Below are 21,456 nucleotides of genomic sequence, written 5' to 3' on the forward strand. Positions count from 1 at the left end.
AACCTCACTCCTGCATTGCATCTAAATAAAAGAACCTTTCTGCTTTTCCATAATTAATGAAGAAACATTTTAAAGCCCTGCTGCCAAGGCTGGGCTTAATGCTGCAGTGTGAATATCATGCTGGGGCTTCTTGGAGCTACAGGATGCAGTCTGAGATGGAAGATGATATCTAATCCTTCTCAAGTAGGGATTTTGGTGCCTGGAGCCAAATCTGTTTTGTAAGAGTGTGGTAGGTTGCTGTCAGTGCCAGCTCTGTTACTCTGGCTTAGGTTGCCTGTCATCTTTGGTTGGAATGTGGCTCTCTAGGGACATTGAAAGCTTCTTGGTGCTTGTCACAAGTGTTGGGCTGGCTCCACTGGCAGCCCATTCAAGGTGAAGAACATGCTTTGTTACAGCTCCCACAACAATGCTTTATTTTAGTACATATTTTTCTGTGTATATGAATTAGGAGTAATCCAGCAACTCCTACGGAAACATCCTAGCTGTGGAGAGCATCATATTAACCAACTGCCCAATTCTGAAAGAGGATGATGTTGCTCGGATGAAGGTGGGATGGCAGAGTGTGGCATGAGGAAAATGGCTGCAGGTAGTGGGAGCAACACGTAGAAGAGGAGGGTCAGGGACAGGTAATCAGAAAGAACCAGGGCATGAAACCAGTGGTGAACCAGCAAAGTGAAACCTCTGTCGCAGGAGGTAGAGCCCATTGATTGGAGAAGAGCCAACAGATAAGTGAGTTTACTTATGAGAGATGGGCAGATTCACTTGACAGTTTTATTTGATAAGAGGTGCAGGGAAGGTGGAGGACTGTTGTGGTCACTCTTACTTTTAGGGCTAAAGGGAAGAGTGATAGCTCTCCTTTATCTTGAGTAAAGCGCTTGATGCGCTGCCACACCCGAGGTTGTTTAAGAAGATGAGGTCTAGGAGGAAACTGGCACAGGGCAGACAGGATGGAGGGAGGACTGGGAGAGGAAAACAGACACTAATAAAGGAGATACCCACTTGGGTTCTTAGCGGTTGCTCTGGGGATGCTTTTGTTGCTTCTTCTGATGGTTCCTCTTGATACAACAAGTAGAAGGGTGCTAATGGGATATGCTGCTTCTCAGAGGGTGGTTCAGAGGAGAACAGCTGCAGACAGGGCAAGGGACTGCCCATGTCTTTGGGGCTTGGATCCCTTTCCTTTGTAAAATGAAGGCTGAGGTTATGACTGATCTCTGAAGATACACTGGTGTAACGACCTGGGTGGGGAAGGGCCATTCTTGGCACAGGAGCATGTGAGTAAACGCTTCCTAATAAAGCATTTGGCTGGAGAGTATCAGAATGCTGGTGGAGCTTTCCAACAGTGGAGATAAAGCACCTGGAAGTTTTGAAGGGAAGGTGTGATGTTATGCCACAGTTGCCTGTGACAACTAGGGCTAGACTTGGCAGTGTAAAAGGCAAGAAACTCCTTCTAATGCTGTGCTCATGGATTCAGGTGGTGCTGTGGGGAGGAGCCCTCTAGCTGCTCTCTAAAGGCAAGGACAGTTTTGAAGCAACGAACTTAATTTTTTTTCAGAAAGAGTAAGACAAAGCTTCTATACCTGGGCTGTGTGGAAGGACATAAATCTTGAAGGGACAGACTCTCTAAGGGCACTGGTTCCACAGATGTCCCTGAGGAGATGACCCCACTGCTGGCTGTACTGGTTTGACTGGTGGTAGCTTTTAACAAGTGCTGGTACAGTCTGTGTTAGGTGGACACCTGTGCAGATGGTTGAATTTGTAGGCTTGATGAGTTGCATAGCGAAATCTTCCCATGGTGTAGCACTGCAAGATACGTGTCTCATGAGAAGAGAGGCTCCAGAAGGACTTCCTAAGGGATCCCTCCACAGAGAGGGATTTGCTTTACCCTGCTGCTCATCCCATCATTAAGTCCCAAGCAGGTGAGCCGCATGTGAACTAATTGTGTGCTGATGCCGCTGCACACCGCTGTTTTGCCATGCCAGCAGGTCCATACACAGGAATAGTGCAGTTGCTGAAGTGGGACCCTGCAGCAGTGCTGGCCTGGGTGGGACTGGGTTGTTCAGGGAGCCCCATTGCGCTCTCACTTCAGTCATTGCTTCAGCCTTTGCCTTGGTGTAACCGAGTTAAATAGAACTCAATTGTGCATGTCTTTTTTCCTGGATGATGCCTGTTTCAGCCTGCACAGTTGGAGGCCTCAGCAGCCTGTGGCTGGAGCTTGGAGAGGGAAAATGTCCCAGCGGGTCTGTTTGGCTGCAGCTGGCGTCACTGACTGCAGCATGTGGTCATGTTGTGTTCTAGGGACAGTAGCACATGTGGTGCCTTATTCTGGGCTGTAATACTTCTTAGTTCACCATGAGGCTTAAAAAATGTATGTCCCATTTTAAAAAGTACATCTCTCTCTTTATTTGTCTTTCTTTTTCATTTCCAGCCCAGGAAAGCTGCTCTGAAATCCAAAAGATGGGCTTTGTGTTCTTGGCTTGCCCACATGTCTGTGGACTGGGTGGTTGTAGAGGAGGGTGGGAGCTGGGGTGGAGTGCTGCGTCTCTCCTGGGATCACACAGGCTTTGCAGTGTGATGGGGAGCAGGAAGCAGAAAACACTTTGGTTTTGTCTGTTTTAATTCCCTGTGCTAAGCCTATGTAAAATGCCAAAGGAGATATTTTGCCATGTAAAAATGTAGAACTTGGGAAGATTCATTTGTTGAAGTGCAGCAGGGCTGTAGCAGTGTACCCGTGCAGTGATGTTGTTTCAGGGCGATCCTGGTCCAGGTAATGATGGCAGCATCTTTCTTGCAGGCCCAGACACGAAGATGGAGTGTCAAAAAATCATCAATTTTGGAAACCAACTTCTTCGCCGGAAAAACGTGGACTGCGCTCGAGAAGACAGTCGGCTCTCACGATGCCTCAACACGTTTGACTTAGTGGCTCTGGGTGTGGGCAGCACTTTGGGCGCAGGTGTCTATGTACTGGCTGGAGCTGTGGCACGGGAAGATGCGGGACCTGCCATCGTTGTTTCCTTCTTGATTGCTGCCTTGGCTTCAGTGCTGGCTGGACTCTGCTACGGAGAATTTGGTGCTCGAGTTCCTAAGACGGGATCAGCTTATCTGTACAGCTATGTGACCGTGGGTGAGCTGTGGGCCTTCATCACAGGGTGGAATTTAATCCTCTCCTATGTTATTGGTAAGTATAGAGGGTGTGCTGTGAGGTCCTAGCTTTAGTCCAGGGTGGCAGCCTAGTTTGTAAAATCAGCCTTGCTTGGGCGCCTGCCTTACTATTATCCAGGTGTCTGCTATGTTGGAAGAATGTCAGATTCACTGCAGTCCCTCAAGGCTGTTGGTTACAGAGAGTTCGGGATAAAGAGCTTATAGTTGTGTGGAACTGGCATCCAAGCAACTGGCGTCTGATGTAATATGTGCAGGAGCTCATTGTTCCTGTCCTAGAACATGAAATATTAGAGCCAGGACAAAAAAAACCAACCCAAACAGCACTAAAGAAATAGTCTGTCTACCATAACTTGTGGAGTTTTTCAAGATAAAATTGATGGCTCTAATGTCCCACCTCTTTAAAAGCATGCACACTGTGCAGTTTGTTATCAGTGTGAACAGAAGAGTCTGTTCTGCAGCTCATTTTCCCACTGTTGCAAAGCAGGATTGGGGTGGTGCGTGTTCCCACCTTTGCTGCAGGCACTGCCTACTGCTGCTGTAGAGGCTGTAGCTGTGGGTGAGCACAGACAGTCTGACATGATTGCAGGTGCTGGAGTTGGGACCCGAGCACCCGCCCGCAGGTGAGTGTGTCAGGACAAACTGTTCTAGATATGAGGGGGCCCCTGACGGTGTCCTCGGAGGAACCGCTCTGCAAAACGAAACCAAACCAACCTCTTTTTTTAACTAGGTAATTACGTACAGTAGTAATTATATCCTGCAATTAAATGCTGTTATATATAGTGTACTGTATTAGACATTGGGAGTATAATCATAGCTACTTTCACACAGAAGAGGGAGAAGTTGGCTATTACCCAAACCTACTTATTTTACACAGCGCTGTCACTGTCTGGTGGTAGCTCTTCGTTATTACTATTTCAGTTCTCTGAAATGACTCTTCTGGCCCAGACAATGTCCCGGTCTTGGTCATCCTGAGACCCCAGGTTCAGTCCTCACCCTGGCAAGCTGTGCGTGGTTTGGTGCTCTCGGGAACCACAGCAAACAGCAGCCCTGGAGGGGTAAGTCTAAGCACTTGTTGCAGGCAGGAGTTGTGCCGCTTTCTGGGATCATCACCACCATCCTGCAGTGAGCTGACTTAAACTCAGCCAAACTGTAAATTACATCTTTATCCTGCTTGGATGCTCTGGCACTGGAGGCTGGAGCAGACCTGCTGGAGTGCAGAGCTTGTAGAGCTGGGTGAGTGTTGTGGTCCAGGCTCTGGTGCTCCAGCGTTGTGCTGCTGGAGGCCAGCTGGCTTCTGCAAGGTCCCTCTGCATGAGCTGCAGGCACAGGCATCTGGGGTCCTGATCCAGAGTGCACAGGGCTGCCAGGGACTTCTGCCAGCGTGACACTGAGACCTCTCTAGTAACAGAAATTACCAAGACGGGGGGAAGTTCAGGCTGCTGGGGGTGTAAGGAAAAGGTCAGTCTAGGCAGTAATGAAGGCAAAATTGGGGTTTACGAAGAAGCCAAACTGTAAGGATTTTTTTTATCTTGTCAACTGAGCGTGAGTGAGACCCATCGCCTGTGTGTTACCAGCAGAGCAGATGCCAGGCCTGAATACAGGCTGTGGGCTGGATCTGCAGAGGAGAGGTTACTCCCAGCACCCAGGAAGCACATGCAAGGTTGCTTTGGGGCCCCCTATGGCAAGAAGCCTTGCAAGGTGACCCCAGCTTGGAACATGTGCCAGCCACAAAGGGTGATCTGCATCCTTTCTGTCCTCTGGCAGGAACTTCGAGCGTGGCCAGAGCCTGGAGCGCGACGTTTGATGAGATCATAGGCCAGCACATTGAAGAGTTTTGCAAAAGATACATGACGATGGATGCTCCTGGAGTGCTGGCAAAATACCCAGACATCTTCGCCGTGGTCATAATCACCATCCTAACAGGTAAAACCTTGAGGGGTTTGTGAGTCTTTGACTTCCTTCCTCGGTCATTTGATTGTTTGCTTTTGCACTTTGCACAGAGTCCTCATTTATTTTGAACAACATATTAAAGACTCTTTCTTTGCTACATGTTTTGGATTGACCTGTACAGTTGCTGTGGAGTTAGCACAGGGCATAGCCTGTTTACAAGGTTTTTAATTAGAGGGGAGCATTCTCAATATTTTTTGAGCCACTTTTAAAACCTTCAATCAAATTTTATATAAGGAAGAAAAGAAAAGATGACTTGTTATCCTCAATCAGGTATGGAAGTTTAATCCTTCCCTCCACAAATCCTATTACACAGGAATTCATTCAAGGAACCTTATTCCCCATTTGGTAATCTGCCAGTTTGCAGAGCCTTGAGCCAGGAAAGTAGTGGGGAGGAGAGAGGAGAAGGGACTCAGTAACCATCTTGTACTACTCTTTAGGTTTGGGGTTTTTTTTAATATATGTGGGCTTCAGTTTGCAGCATTGAATGCAAGACTCCAGAGAAATAAATGTGTGATAAACACTCAGGTCCTCTTTTTTCCTCTAAAAATGTGCCAAGGCTTTGATCAGAATTTGGAAAAGTTTTGGAAAATTTTAAAATCAAAATCTTTTGAACGGTTATGTCTGACCAACTGGATCTTGCAATGCCAAATTTAGGCAAAGTTAAGAAATTACACTTCTCGTGTACCCCTGTGGTTTCCAGAACACGAAAGCTGCGGTGTCACCCCCACAAGGTTATCCCAACATTTCCCGCTCTGATCAGGATGGCCATCCCACAGCTGTGCTCACAGGGACGGGCTTCATAAGCAAGCGACGCTTTGGCATCTGGGTTTGCATTTGGATCTAGGACTGTATGGAGGACTGCTGAAGTCAATAGCAGCCCTCTGTTTTCAGGGTTACATCTGAATTGGAGAGATATTCCTCTCTGTTCATTTCTATATGATAGGAATTGCTTTAGTTTCAGGTTAGAATCTGGTCTTTCACCTCAGATACAATTTACAAAATTGAGGACTCCTCACTTTAGCACTACCTAGGCATAAAATTATACAGATTACCAATGGCTTTATTCCTTTGCATTAGCAAATTCCCTGGATTTTAATAAAAAATGCAAACCATTCTTTTCTACAAAAGCTGCTGAATGAGCAGCTTTAGTCCCAAATACAAGCGCCTCGAGTTTATTTATGCTTGCACTGTCCTGAGCTTCAGATTTCTACAAGGTACTTTAAAAGTTTTCCACAGTTTGATCAAACACTTCCCCGATGTGGCTGTCTCAGCTTATTTCCTATTTTAAAATAAGAAAAGGTGAGTGCATAGGATGCTTCCCTCTCCTTTAAGTGCCTTGGAGCAGCAGTAAGCACACCCTGTTGTGCTTCTCTTCTCCCTCAGGCCCATGTGAGGGGTTTTTGCACCTTCTTCCTCAGCCACCTTCTTAGATTTGGATAAAAAGTTTGGGTTTTCAAAAATCAGACACCTGAAGAGCAAACACAAGTTACCAGAGCTGCTTGTTGTGAGAAGCCACGCTATGTATCAGTGAGATGCTGGTTGTCAAAGTCTATAAATCTGCTCTTCTTCAGATGATGCTCTTAAGACCACAAGCTGAAATCCTGCTCTTGCTGACAAAGTTCCTGCTTGTTGGAATGGGAGCAAGACTGCCAAGATGCCACCTTCTGCTGTGTCTATAGGACTAGTAGTAGCTGTTCTCCTGGATTCGGTCCCTGCCCATAGTTTCCCCTGCTTCCAGGGAAAGTGAACATTGTTCATAACTTGTGCATTTGGCCAAGACCTCTAAGACAATGTTCCTTCATGAAAACCATCTGGGGTGCTTCCACCAGGTCTCTGAGTGGAGTTGAGGCTGTGACTGGCTGGCACACCATAGTGCCGTGAGGTGGCTAGAACTGGCATTGAAAGCACTGGAAGCAGCTTGGCTGTGTTAGCAAAGCACTTTACCACATGGGCATGCTGGGTGGGAAGGTGTGTCACATCCCACAGTAGTAATGTTGGGGCTGAAGTCCTTGTGCTGCTTCTGAGTGAGTTAATCCTGGCCTACCCGAACTACTTGGCTTTGTGGAGAAATGAGGCGTGGTAAGTTGGGCAGAGCACAGCAGGAACAGCTCTGAGCTATCTCTTCAAGTCGCCAGTGCCTGCTGCTGATAGTGAAATACCTGACTGCCTATCTGCCATTTTTTTCCCCCAGGGCTTTTAATATTTGGCGTGAAGGAATCTGCCCTGGTGAACAAAGTGTTCACCTGCATCAACATCCTTGTTCTTGGCTTCGTCATGGTCTCTGGCTTCGTGAAAGGGTCTGTTAAAAACTGGCAGTTGACTGAACAGGACATTTACAACACCAGCCACAGCATATACGGAGACAAGTAGGTTGGATCTTTTGTTCTCAGCTCTGAAATTGATACGTTTTCAAATGCAACTTTATAGGGGAGTTTGTGGAGTGATTTAGAAAACCAGTGAATGGGATGGCTCCCTCGTTTGCCAAATGCCTTGGAGGCAAAGCTGGCTTCAGTGGGTGTTTGCTAAAAGCAGGCTGTGCTGATGGGCTGAAATTGGTAGGAGATAGGCTGTGTCAATGTGGGCCCTGCTGCAGGACTGACATTTCCAGCCTCATGACAAATACAGCATCCAAATTTGAGAGAAAAGAGGTTTTTGGACAACCTTTTACCCAAGGCTACACCAGGCCGTCTCTGGTGCCTCTATGAAACCGTGACCAAGTATACCTTTACAGTTTCTTTGGACACTTGGGCAATATCCTTGAGGCACTGTTAGACCTTTGGAGACCTTGTTCCAGACGCCCCAGTAAAATCATAAAATCACAGAATCATAGAACAGGTTGGGTTGGAAGGGACCTTCAAAGGTCATCTAGTCCAACCCCCCTGCAGTGAGCAGGGACATCTTCAATTAGATCAGGTTGACCACAACCACGTCCAGCCTGGCCTTGAATGTCTCCAGGGTTGGCACATCCACCACCTCCCTGTGCAATCTCTGCCAGTGTTTCATCATCCTCATTGCAAGGAATTTCTTCCTCGTGTACAGCCTGAAGGGCAAATTGCAGATTATTTTAATGCATTGCAGAAAGCATATCACAAATCCAATTTAATGGTATTTTGCTATTTGGCCAAAATCCTGTCTTCTTATACAAGATCAAAATTAAGGAGCTTACAAGGGTTGCCAGTGATACAAGGCTGTTCATTTTTTCTTGAGACTGTACAACACAGAATGAGGGCTTTTAAATATCTCCACATACATCAACTCAGTCCTGGCTTGGTATCTAAACCCTTTATGCTGGCCTGCAAGGAAGCACAGCTTAGCAAAAACTGGAGACATTTATAAATGTTGCATTGGTTAAATTTAGCTTGTGTGCAGGCTGCTTATTGAACCTCTCTGCAAAATTCAGCCTGCTGTGAACAAATTGCTTCTGTAGGACAGGTCTCCCCTTCTTCTCTGCTATTCCCATGCAAGGAGCAATTAGTGCGGTAGCTTCAAAGTGTAACTAGCTCTTTGACCTGCAGCACTTATTATTTTTGTAAAATCTGTCTGGGGCTTACTTACTTTATCATTATTTCTGGAGTAATCCACATTTGGGTTGTGCTATTTCTGCAAGTAACAGGTCAGTTTTCATCTAAGTCTCAACACAACTTCTATGAGAGAGTTCAGATGCTTACACCTGATAAGACTTGCAGATTTGGGTTTTACTTTAATTGCCTTAATCCATCTTTATAAAGGCTTTTCCCAGAAAAAGTGACCTAAGTCACTTGAACTGAAGGGTGTGTTATACATGACTCAGCACAGGCACATGGATCTGAGGTCCTGATCCAGGGTGTGCTGGGGCCAGTATGTGTCTGCCTGTTGACTTTAATGAACTTTGAATGAGGCTCAGCAAAGCATCAGGGATGTAGGCTTCTCTCTTCCCTCGGGGTCACCAGCATGGTTTGGGTATGAACTTGGCACAGGGAATTTTGAAGTTGAGAGTAGAGGATTGTGGACATTCTAGACAGTCATGGCACCCTGCGTTGCTTTCTCATATCTACTTACCTACACGTTATCGGGGTCCATCCTGGGTGAAGAAGGGATGGTTTACGTGTTTCTCAGTCTTCAGCTTTCAGAATTACATGTTGTGCTTTGTCAAAAGCTTATGTTTAAACGAGTATGTGTATCTACACACATGCAATAATATTAAGAGAGGAATTTTAATATCCATGCTATTTTCTCCCTGTCTTAGCCATTTTTATCCACCCTCAAAAACAGGTGGTGGAAACAAACCGTGAACCATTTTTATTCCACACATCTCCCAGGCTGTTGCAGGCCAGCCCCAAGCTCAGCGCTGTATAGGGCTGTAGCATTTTGCCTGGTATTTGTATGCAAGTGGAGAGTGTGTTCCGTTGAAGTTTGGCTTTGGATTTTGTTATGAGCTATATGAATAGTTTTGTTACTCCCACCTAGAGAGGATGACTTCTAACTCAGTGCCATGCCTTTTAGTCAAACACAGGAGGAAAAGCTCTACGGTGTTGGAGGGTTTATGCCCTATGGATTGAAAGGAGTCCTGTCAGGGGCAGCTACGTGTTTTTATGCTTTCGTGGGATTTGACTGTATTGCTACTACAGGTAAGAGAGAGGATGTCTTCATTCCAGTTTTGAACCTGGTTGCTGGTAGATTGGCTTTCAGGAATGTTGCACAGCACAGGTAGTAAGCAATTCAGGGCATTGCTTTCATCATCCGTCTGAACCTCAGCCCAGAATAGACTTTTGGCTCAGCTGTTCCTAATAGTCAAAGAGCTGAGTATGTCCAAGTCCCTGGGTGCCTGAGTGTTGACTTTCAGCTGCTCTGGCAGGCAGCTAGACCGTATAACCCACAAAATGAGCTTTCTCCCTTCTTTGCCTGCAGGCCCCAATCTCATGGATGGTCACTGGTGACACTAACCAGGCCAGACTCCACAGAAAACATGTCTGGCATTACCAATTAGGCAAACAGGGAAGGCCCAGGTTCAGATGCCTTCTATAACTGGGAAAGTTTGAATCTCTAACTCCAAGTGGTGCTTTAATGAACAGGTTATTCTTGAGTAGGGTTCTTCAGTGCCTTCAGGTAGAGAAGCTCCACTGTCTTGGAGTATGTAAAGAGCTAGAGAAAGAGGGCGCCTCTGCAGAGTCATCTGCAGCCTAAAGCTGTGCCTTGAAGCTAGGAGGAGTTTTTATGTCCAAAGGCTCTCTTTCTGAGAGAGAAATCATCAGCATTGTCTTATTTTTTCTGGCTAAGAAGAATCTCAGTTCTCTGGAGAAAGGAAGGATTATCCTTAATTTCCCATTTGGCTTGAACTGACTTGCTTCAAAGCTGGAGCAGAAGGAGAAAGAGATTATCACAAAGACAGATAAAGTAGTAGTGCCTCTTATTCCAAGGAGTTTGAGAAGTGCTGACTCCATTACTCCAGCCAGCTCTAGGGCCTCTCCTTGGAGGAGAAACACATTCATCTGCCTTTGACTTCTGGGTGTATGGGTCTCTGCTTAGTGGTTTATCCTCCTGAAAAGCCAAACCTGAGGAGTTCTTGCTTTCAGAGAAGAACAGCTTTGTAGAACACGGAAGGCTCAAATCTTAATTAATCAGCGCCTGAATTTTGATTTATTTTTTTTTTTCCTAAAACATTCATCCCAGCCTAGTTGGCAAAAATCTTCCGTAAAAACTAAAGGGAGTCCTTTTTTAAGAGGGTTTTTCAAAGATCTGTATGATTTCCAGGTGCTGTGCAAAGTCTGCCTCTCCCGGGAACTGGATACGTATGGTGTTGTGTTCACCATGTAGATGTTCTGGTGGAGACGCTAACTGATATGGTCACCCATGGATCTGCCCTACAGTAGTTTCCTGTCCCATCATTTGCGATCATTGAGTACTTGGGGCTGCACCATCGGTGGAATAGCAGGAGTTAATTGTAGGTAAAAATAATCCTTTTTGGGGAAAGGACTATTTTTAATCCAGATTGTTTGTGTGTTGTGGAGACCTGAGTTTACAGGGTCTCCACAAATATTTGTCAGAAGGAGTGGCAGGAGCAGCAGAAGTAGGAGCAAACAGGCTGGTATGCCAAGTGGTTGGGACAGGCCATCAGCAGTGTCACGGTCAAACGGTGCCTCACTGCCGGCAAAGCCTTTGAAAGCCGTGGTCAGCATGCCCTAGGTTGGGAAAAAGTTCTTGCTCATTGTTTAGCTGATACTGAAATTTCTTTCTTCTAGGTGAGGAGGTAAAAAACCCTCAGAAGGCCATTCCTGTTGGCATTGTGGCATCTCTGCTCATCTGCTTCGTGGCTTATTTTGGCGTGTCAGCTGCCCTGACACTCATGATGCCTTACTACCAGCTGGATACCAATAGCCCTTTACCCAATGCCTTTAAATATGTGGGTTGGGATGGAGCCAATTATGCTGTGGCTGTTGGTTCCTTGTGTGCGCTTTCTACGAGGTGAGACTCTGCTCTTCCTTTGTGCATCTCTCAAGGCAAACATGTATCTCCAGCTCCCTTAAAAAATGGGGCACATGAAGGTTTTACCTTCACTGTGTTCCCCTGCATCAAGAGAGCCGAGACCAGGGATGAAATTCAGACGTATTGACTTCAAAAGGACCAGGATTTCACCCTGTGATAGATTTCAGAGTTGCACATGACCAGTATCACTTCAGAAACTCCCACCTTAGCAGCAGGTGCATCTCTGGAATATAAATATGGATAGAGTGACTAAATCATGGAGGCAACGCCGCAGTGCAAGCACGATTTGCCTGCAAGACATCCTGGCCTGCTGAGTAGAGAGCAGACTTGCATCAGGTAGTGAAGGGTGCATCTTCTGAAGCTTATGGAGCTCACCATATCCAGGTTGCCTGCGGGACAGCCATCTGTATGGGCAGCAGGGCAGGCTGGAGGCAGAATATGTGATGTTCTGCACTCTAGAAGCTATTGTTTCAGATAAATTTAGACATATTCAATTAGGTAAGCAACTCATAGAAGCTCACAGAAGTTACAGCTATTTTGCTACCTGAAAGTCAGGCTGTTTTCATACCTCATGGCTTGTTTAGGTATCCAGATTCTTAGAGCTGCACCTCACTTGCCAGCTATCAGTAACGGGTGTGCAGGGGGAGCCCTTGAAGGAGAAGCTGAAGTGCAGGAAAGCCACCTGTTCTGTATTTGTACTGCCATAAACTTGCTTTTGTTTGTGTGCCTGTGCTCATGAGGACGTGATATAAGTAGATCATTTCCCCTTTCTTTGTCCTTAGTCTCCTTGGCTCCATGTTTCCAATGCCTCGAATAATTTATGCTATGGCAGAAGATGGACTTCTCTTTAAATTTTTGGCTAAAGTCAACGAGAAAAGAAAAACTCCAATAATTGCAACAGTGACATCAGGAGTCATTGCAGGTAATATCCAAAGACTTGCACAAATGTGTGGAAAGGACACATAAGCTCTTCACATAGGCAGATTAAGCCCGCCTGACTCTAACCTGCTTATTAATTGGATGTATTGCACAGCGTGACATCCCAGAGAGTGTCCTGGGTTTCCAGAGCATGCTCTGGAGGGGCGGGGTGAGCATGAACAGCTCGCTGTGTGCCTGTCCATCTTTCTCAGAGCTTATTGCTGCCATCCCATCTCATGCCAAGAATTGCCTTTATCTGCTCCCTGGGTGCTCTGCTGTCTTTAAACAGCATCCTTTTAACAGCATCCTTGTGGCTGTTGGTCTGGCATGGCTGAAGACACTGCACTGCCTGTGAGTAGTAGCTCAGCAGAAGACGCCAGAGCAGCCGGAGACAGGCAGATGGTCCCAGTGGCGCTGGTATTTGTTAATCAGTTAGTCTCAGCTGGCAGCCGTTCTTCCCGTTCCTCTCCCAGCACCCAGGAATATGGGAATTAAACCTCCCAGATGGCAAGGATGAGCATCTTACCCTCTTCTTACAGCTTCCTTGCGATGCCTAGCGAAGAGGAGAGCCTTGCTGCTTCCTCTTTACCTTCTGCTGCAAATGCAGGATTAGACATTGGTGCAAGAACGCGCCACCTTTGGAGGGGAGTGCTGCTAGCCTGCCGTCGTGGGCTCTGAGCTCGTACGACTGGAGGTGTCACCTGAATGTTTGACTGTGGCGTCTGTCCTCCACTCACTTGTTTCTCCTTCTGAAGGCCTTTGTACAGAGTTCTGTACAACCAGGGCTTGCCTGCTGAAGGTGTGTAAGCACCTTAAGGTAATCCTTAAGGGATGGTGGTCTATACCTTTTTCTGGAAACTCTGTAATCGTCATGAAGTGACCATTAGAGTTACCTCAAGATTCCCTCCTTGTTGCCATTGCATGCACAAGGCTAGTTTTGCCCCACTTGGTACACTGGAGTAAGGTGCTGCCTGTCCTCTAGCTACTTCCAGGAGATAACTGTGGCATTAGGGGTGCTGTGATTGTGCCAGGAGACTCCAGCAACGAGTCTGTGGCTTAAGCACCTGCTTATTGCTGGTAGTTAGGTGAACATACCCCTATGAGACAAACAGGCTGGAAATTTACTGTAGCAAATGGTTCCTCTGATTCCAGCTAGTGAGGCTGTGCTGGGACCCTGCGAGGCTCAGGATGTTCGTGTGCCAAGTCCTGCCTCTCCTCAGCTTGAGGTCTCCTACCCGAGTGCTGAGCAACAGTCACATGTGTGCTGCGTTGTCATTAACGCTCCTGTGATGCACGTATTCTGCTGCGTTAACTGATTTTTCTTCCCTCTCTCACCTTCCTTTCCTCTTACAGCTGTAATGGCCTTTCTCTTCGACTTGAAGGATCTTGTGGATCTCATGTCCATTGGGACCCTCCTGGCTTACTCCTTGGTGGCAGCCTGTGTGTTGGTACTAAGGTATGGATGTAGAAATCGCCTCTCTTGTACCACACAGAAATCCGCACAGCAATCAGATGCCCTCATAGTTTCTGTAGACCCAGTAAAACCGTGAACATTTCTAGCTTCAAGCATGTGAAGAACTTGTTTAAGCTTATGGGGGATTGTGCTACTTGGATCTGCAAGGGGGTCATCTGAATTTGGTTAATGCTTAGTCCATGCAACTCCTACTGTGGGAGATTTGCCAGTGGGTGGGGATGAGAGATATGTGGTCCTGGATGTCTTCATTGTCACCACTCTTGTTCCCAATGGTGATACAGTTTCAGGTTGTCTTACTTTTGGAGGAGGATTCAAGATAAAGTCTAGCAGCAGCAAAAAAGCTGAGCATGTGATTGCAGGATCAGTGCCTGATCCTGCACTTTTGCACTTTTAGAAGTGCTGAGCTCCTACAGTTTCCCTAGCCTCGGCTGAAAATTGAGTATCTTCATTGCTCGGCGCCTCACAGACAACAGTACGCTACCCATGATGACTGTACTTTGAAGATCACGTTACTAAAAATGCCTTTTTGTGTTCCATGACTCATTCAGAGTCAGGTGGAGGCTTTTTACAAGCTCACAGCAAATGCATTGAACTAAGAACTGTCTTGCAGCAGGTGAAGGGCCAGTGCTGTACTGCAATTTGGTTGCTGTGTGCCATCCACCCTGCCCCTTGAAAATCCTTGCTGATTTTCCATGTCCTTCTTACTTTTCTTCTGATTTCCCAGCCCCCTCTTATGGCTTCTTAATTTGTTTTTGTGAGCTGCTGTACCTATCATGTGGCATTTTCCCCATCACAGATTAGCAGAGCTAACAGCCTGTCTTGTAGTGGCCTGGGCAGCTGACTTGGCCTCCCCGTTGGCTGCCTAATGAAGTAGCAGCTGAATTGTTTCCAAAGCTGTAAGGGCCACCACTAACACCCTGCTGTGGCTGGACCCAAGGATTTCACTGCATTTCCTAATTCGCAGTGTTTCACAAATGCTCTCATTGCAAACACATCCGCATAGGAGCAATTTTAACGTGTCTTTCAAAAAGCCCTTTCCTTTAGTCATGCTTGTGCCGAGGAGAGAAAACAGAAAAAACCTGTAAAAGAGAGTTGAGACTGGAAGAGTGGGGATTTTTCTTTATGGTTCCATGTGTTTTTTGTCAGGGCCCTGTTGAGTGAGGTGCCGTCCATTCTTTGTTCACCTTTTTCTTCCCTATGTGGCAGCAGATAAGCTAGCAGAAGAGACTGAGATGGAGAAGGGTGGGGCACCAGGAGTGTCACTGCGATCAGCAGCTGCTGGGTGTGATAATCTGCTGAGCTGTTAGCTCAGCCACCTCCATGACAAAACACAAGAGCTGAACTGCCACAGATAACCCAACAGCCCAGTTATAACTGTCTGTCTGTCCCTCTGCTGCTTCCTTCTCTAGTCCTCCCTATTACTTGATCATGTTTTGGTTACACAGTCAGTAGGGTTTGTGGAAGAGAGCACTGTCTGGTTTAAAACACTGACTCTACAACCAAGCTGTAGGTGATAATAGCAGACCATATTTGCTTATGTCATGACCACATTACTCTGAGAATTTTCCCCCTGAAACAGAAGGGTGTAGACCTTATGTGAGCCTTTTTTGGTGTCATGGTGATCTGGCGCACAGCCATGACTATCTATAGTACCCTGTGCCAAACCAATATGCTCTTTGTTTCATTTCCGTTTTCCTAGGTATCAGCCAGAGCAGCCTAATTTGGCGTACCAGATGGCTAGGACAACAGAGGAGACAGATAACAATGAGTCTGTGAGCACCAGTGAGTCTCAGGCTGGATTTCTGCCAGAGGAAGAGGAGAAGTGTTCCCTCAAAGCCATACTGTGTCCCCCAAATTCGGACCCTTCCAAATTCTCTGGCTTGGTGGTGAACATCTCAACCTTCATCATTGGTAAGCACTGGGCAGTGCAGCTTTGGGGCAGTGGGCCAGCTGGTAGGTCCTTGTACTCACTGTGGCAGGAAAGCTCACCTCCTTGCTCTAGTTTTGATAAGCTGTTGTAACAGCTGAAATAATTGAACATCTACAGATTAAATTTATGACTTGAAAAGAAATCCACAGATGGGGGGGGGGTGTATAGGCAGAAGGGCATATCTCTTACAGTTAGCCTTTTCATGTGTTGCTGTTTTGTTTGCCAAGCTTTCTGCTTTCCTTGCTTGTGGTTTTGGTTTTCTTGGTTTTGGGGTTGTTTGGGTTTTGTTTGTTTGTTTGGGTTTGTTGTTTTTTTCCTGTTTCTAGAAAAAAAAGAATCAGTATGCTTTGATGTCTGTTCACAGGTTTCCTTATTGTGGGTAGCTGTATCTTGACTGCTCTTGAGCCAAGTGTTCTGATAAAGGCTGTATGGATTATTGCTGCCATCCTTGTTCTTGTCGTCAGCTTTGTTATATGGAAACAGCCTGAAAGCAAAACCAAGCTCTCCTTTAAGGTGAGTATCCTGGGAGGTATACCTGGAGGTGGGAGGTGGTTGGAGGATGAAGTACATGTTGACCTGTGTCAGAAGAGAGGTCCTGGCCAAGGGGACATGCAGAGAATATAGGCATGATGTGCAGCACTGTCGATAGAGCTGATGGTTTGAGCTCTATAGTTGTTGTGTCTGTAACCTCTTTTAGTCTGCGCTCCTTGCAAAAAGGGATGTCCTACCAGAGCCAAGCTAAGCCTCTGAGTGTGGTTTCCTCTTGGGCTCTAACCTCAAAAGGTTAGTGTAAATGCTTTGCTGCAACGTGCAGCGTAGCAGAAGCAGCATTGTGGCAAGCCTACTACCCAGCAGTGCACTGTGGGCAGAAGCATATTTGGCACAGAAAGAGGGGCTGAAGGGGTTAGCTGAGAGGTTGGAGGAGGGAATCAGGAGGGAAAACCTTGGGTCAGATCAGAGGTAACAATAGACGACTTGAAAAGAAATGTAAATGGTGCTGGAGTCCAGATCAAACTGGGAGGGCAGAACTTGGTGCAGAGATGTGTCCAGAAGGGCAGGACAGTGCTTTTGAAAGCAGATGGTTATAGGATATGGAAGAGACAGAGATCAGAAGGAGAAGGGATGGTTTGAAGGGCCATGTCAGGTCGGGGATACAGAGGGAAAGAGAAACCAAAGAAGAAAGTTTGTGTGAGTAGCAAAGGGGTACTTGCTAAAAGGCTGTGAGAAAGTGCACTTTCATATCCTGTTTAGTCCCTAAGGAGACTAAGGGGTGACCATTCTTTCTTTAACACCCTTAAGTATGAGGAACTCTGTCATTTTCCTGCCTTTACAAGCACACCATCCTTTCTGTATTAAACACTGGGAAGTTTGGGGGCTTTTTCCCCATTATAATCCTGCAAGTCACATTTTGTCATACTGGTTTCAGGCTATTTCCCCAATTTATTAAATTAGTTTTAAATTCTAATGCCATCCTCTAAACTGCTCTTCAATTACAGTTTTTTGTAAATTCTCTGATTTTAATCATTTAATCCAACCAGAGTTGCCCACGGTAGTGTTTGCAGCTCATTTTGTGGTTATGCTTCCAGAAGTGGAAACAGAAATGTCCAGGAGCAGGAAATTCAGAAACTGTCATCTAGACTATTTTCTGAACTCACTTGTGAGGAGATCGCTTTGCCTTACACTCCAGATATTCTACCTCCTCCTCTTCCCCTCAACCACTACCCTGTCAGAGGGGGAAAAAAATGAGACCTGTCACTGCTAAATCTGTAATGGCTGTTTCTTATCTCCTTGTGGTGCTTTAGACATTTACAACCTGACTGTCAAGGGATTTTTCTCTAAAGTCTCTCTGGGAATCCAAGGCTGACTGCTTTATTTCCCAGCTGTTTTTCTGTATTTCTTTTTAATAGGTAATTTGTCTCCCTTCTCCAGTCTTTAGAGACCTTACCGGTCTACTAAGAGCTCTGAGATGCCTATTAATGGTTCAGAGATCACTTCTGCAGCCTCTGGGTACATAACTCACCTGCTGAGGGAAATCTCATTTGTTCCTACTGATGCGACAAAGCCAAATTTAGAAAAATACTCTTCTTCTGTTTTCTAATTTGTGTGCCCATCCCCTTTCTGTAGTGATGAGAACAGCTACTCACCATAAATGTTCGTTGTTCTTTTGTTGGGGGCTTTTTTTGTGATGCTTAAATCAAAAAGGCCTACAACATTTCAACATGTTTGTTTTTGTAAATCTCCTTTTTCCTTAGGAGTGAAGTTTACTTTTCTCTTAGTTCCACCATGTTCACCAACCTTTCTATTGTTACAATTTGTCCTGATTTTATCTTTACATGCCTGTGCTATTTTTTTATATTCTGATTTTTGCATTTCAGCTTTACTGTCTTCTTTGATTCTCAGATCACTAAGGCATTCTTGGTACAGCTGCCACATTTCCCGGTTTTCTTCTGCTCTGGGATTATTTGCATTATATTGCTTAATTACTGTGGCACCTGCTAGATGAAGTTCCTTAGACATTCCCCTTACTTTCTTCTCCTGGTGTTCTGTAGGTGCCTGTCATGATGCAGTCCTTGGTTTTCCTCTTCTTTCCTTCCCCTCACAAGTATTCAGTATGGCTGCTAAAATTTCCTTCTTGCCTCCTTCCAGACCACAAAACAAGGACATTCTTACAACAGATGAACAGCAGTGTTCACATCCCTCTCCCACGGCAGACTGATGTCTTCTGTTTTGGTCTAACCTGCTTTTTCTCATATCTGGCAGCTGAAGAGTTGGTAACAGTCATCACTTCCTTTTTACAATGGATCTGGCTTTTTTACCTGCCCATTAATCATCCCTATGGATGTAACATATCCCTCTTTCTTTTTCAGGTACCTCTTTTGCCCCTTCTTCCTGTTGTGAGTATTTTCGTGAATGTTTACCTCATGATGCAGCTAGACCTAGGCACATGGATCCGGTTTGCAGTCTGGATGCTCATAGGTGAGTTAGAGACAGTAAAAAATGCCATGTTCAATGTTACTAGATTTTGTTAACCATATATTTATTGTAGCATTCCAGGCAGGAATTCTGTACTCTCACCATTCTTGGCCAACCTTGGTGACTTAACTGAAGGCATTTAGGTAGTGTCCCTCAAGCCTTGTTTTAAATTCAAGTGTCTTGAAGCCTTTGTGAGGACAAAACAACAACTCCTGAACCATCTTACGGGTCTTGTTGCCAACAAGAAACCACAAAGTGTTTCTTGTTGGCTGGCCTTGAACTGCAGTCCAGGTGGTAGGCTTTGTGCTGCTGGAGCTGGAGGAGCTGAGCTGCATCCCAAGGTGCTCCCAACAGCCATGTGGAGAAGGCTGAATTGCCTGAAACACCCAGGGAATTTATTATGATAAAAAAATGAGTGTGTAAGATTAGCATCAAGTGTGGGTGTATTTTACTGGGATGGATGCTGTAGACACAGAAATGGAGAGAGAAAGCTCTGGGCAGAATGGACTAACAGGAAAGCATAATTTTTCTCATCAGGCCCCCTTTTGGGGCCGGGATTGTCTTTTAAAGACTGGTGCCTGTGTTAATGGCTTTTTTCACAAAGGAAGGTAGTGGCTGTCTACTGGAAGCCAGCCATCAGGATGGCTGGGCTTACCCCAGTGTAACATGTATTGTAGTGAATGTGGTTCTGTTTCCTTGCAGAGCTAACGGTGCCCTCTCCCCTTTGCTTCCATAGGTTTTATCATCTACTTTAGTTATGGAATATGGCACAGTGTGGAAGCCACCTATGCTGCCGCAGCAGATGCGGAGAGAAACACGGACACTGGCTCAGACAGCTGTAAATGACTGCATGTTTGGCTATGGGCAACTGGGGAATGGCTGCAGTGAAGGAAGCTTTGCAGTGGGGCTCCTGAACCAGGTTATGTCTGGTTAATCGGTGATGCAGAAATAAGGAAGCATAATGCGGGACTCCCCAGCCCTGTTGCTGCAGCTTGCAGTCTTCTTAGTAGCCCAGTTAAAAGGGATCACAAGGAAAAAAGCCACACCTCTGGCATACTCCCGGCAGCACTCTCAGCTAATCTGGGGCTATGCGCATCCCTTCCTCCCTCTCCTGGTTTTTATTTTTTTCCCAGTGTGTAGAAAGAAAACTGCTTCTGTGTGCCAGTTAACCTTAAATGCTGCTATGAAACCAGACCTCACCAAGGTCTTTCATTCAGTAGCCCCGGGAGTTACCTCCCCACAATACTCTACCTGATTTTGCAGTGCTACTGTCAGGTTTAGAGCAGATCCGTCCTTCACCCGATGTGAGCTGTACCCCACGTGTACGCACAAGAAAAGGTTCTCTCCAAACACCAGCTTTCACTTGGTTAAGAAAGCACCTGCAAGACTTGCGTTCTTTAAAGTATCAGGTCTCATAGTTCTTACTGTATTTAACTTTTTCTTAACTGCATACTCATATGCTTTAAAGCACATCGCTGCTGTGAAATGCTGGGAGGGTTTTTGATCATTGCTTGTTGGGTGAATGGTCGCTTGCCAGCGCGCAGGTAACGCCAGCGGATGTTTCTGCTTATATACTCAGCAGAGGGATTGCCAGAGTTAGTTATAAAACTATATGGTGCAAGTACTTGAATGGCTTGAAAAGAACTGGTGTCTCCAAAGAGCTGTCCTACCTCTTTGCCTCAGAAATCACCAGCGCTGTGGCTGCAGTGGTGAAGTGGCTAGTAGAAGTGAGCCCAGCTCTGATAACAAGTGGGACCCTGTTTTCCTCTCCTTGAAACAGTTTTGTGTGCTGGCCAGGTGGCATTAGCAAGGGATTTGGCTGTGAGACTTTGATTCGGCATTGGCACATGGAGCACATTTCATTCCTGAGAAGGGGAAGCACAGGAACATCCTCAGTGGCTTGAACTTCTCCCATGAGCAATGCCTGCTGTCTGCCCCCTGCCCAGGGGAAGGCTGTGGGGGTGTGCAGGGGCTCCTTGGTCCTGGTAGAGTATGCAGCCCAGAAAACACTGCTAAGCTCTAGGGTCCAACTTGCTGAGAAGAGCTTTCCCTTTGGGGCTGGAGATCATCTCCAGAGCTGGGCTGTTGTGAAAGGTGGGAAATTTGAGTTCAAAACCAGGGTCTGTGTTTGGCTGACAATGCCTTGGTTTTGCTGTAAGATGAAACATTTCCTTAATTTTCTGCATAATGGCTTTCCCAAGCCAGATTCAGTACCAAAAAAAAGGCTTGTTAAAGCGTAAGTAAGATGGGCATTGCTCCTGTCATATCACTGATTTAAATTCAAACCAACAGGGGAGGGAGATTTAGGTTGGATATAAGGAAGAAATTCTTTACTGTGAGAGTGATGAGGCACTGGAACAGGCTGCCCAAGAAAGTTGTGGCTGCCACATACCTGGCAGTGTTCAAAGCCAGGCTGGACAGGGTGTCCCTGCCATTGGCAGGGGATTGGAACTAGATGATCTTAAGGTCATTTCTAGCCCAAACCAGTCTGTGACTCTGAATTCACGCTCCAGCTTGTACTGAAAAACAAATCATAGGATGGTAGGTTGGAAGGGACCTTTGAAGACCAGCCTCTCTGCTACAGCCAGGA

General features: G+C 46.1%; 1 protein-coding gene across 3 annotated transcripts in view; it reads left to right on the plus strand.

Annotated features, from left to right (window-relative positions):
• Positions 1–21,456, plus strand: part of SLC7A1 (solute carrier family 7 member 1) — a 57,692-nt gene that overhangs the window by 14,044 nt on the left and 22,192 nt on the right. For all 3 annotated transcript variants that reach the window (XM_030476629.1, XM_030476628.1, XM_030476627.1), the window contains 11 exons: positions 2,792–3,175; positions 4,924–5,082; positions 7,301–7,475; positions 9,592–9,716; positions 11,328–11,550; positions 12,354–12,493; positions 13,843–13,945; positions 15,663–15,874; positions 16,258–16,406; positions 18,761–18,869; positions 19,603–19,704. In XM_030476629.1, coding sequence (XP_030332489.1) covers positions 2,806–3,175; positions 4,924–5,082; positions 7,301–7,475; positions 9,592–9,716; positions 11,328–11,550; positions 12,354–12,493; positions 13,843–13,945; positions 15,663–15,874; positions 16,258–16,406; positions 18,761–18,869; positions 19,603–19,704 — 1,867 coding nt within the window. In that variant the 5' untranslated portion in view covers positions 2,792–2,805. The remainder of the gene's footprint in view (positions 1–2,791; positions 3,176–4,923; positions 5,083–7,300; positions 7,476–9,591; positions 9,717–11,327; positions 11,551–12,353; positions 12,494–13,842; positions 13,946–15,662; positions 15,875–16,257; positions 16,407–18,760; positions 18,870–19,602; positions 19,705–21,456) is intronic.

The sequence above is a fragment of the Strigops habroptila genome, chromosome 2 (genome assembly GCF_004027225.2).
Source record: "Strigops habroptila isolate Jane chromosome 2, bStrHab1.2.pri, whole genome shotgun sequence".
Classification (NCBI taxonomy): Eukaryota; Metazoa; Chordata; class Aves; order Psittaciformes; family Psittacidae; genus Strigops; species Strigops habroptila.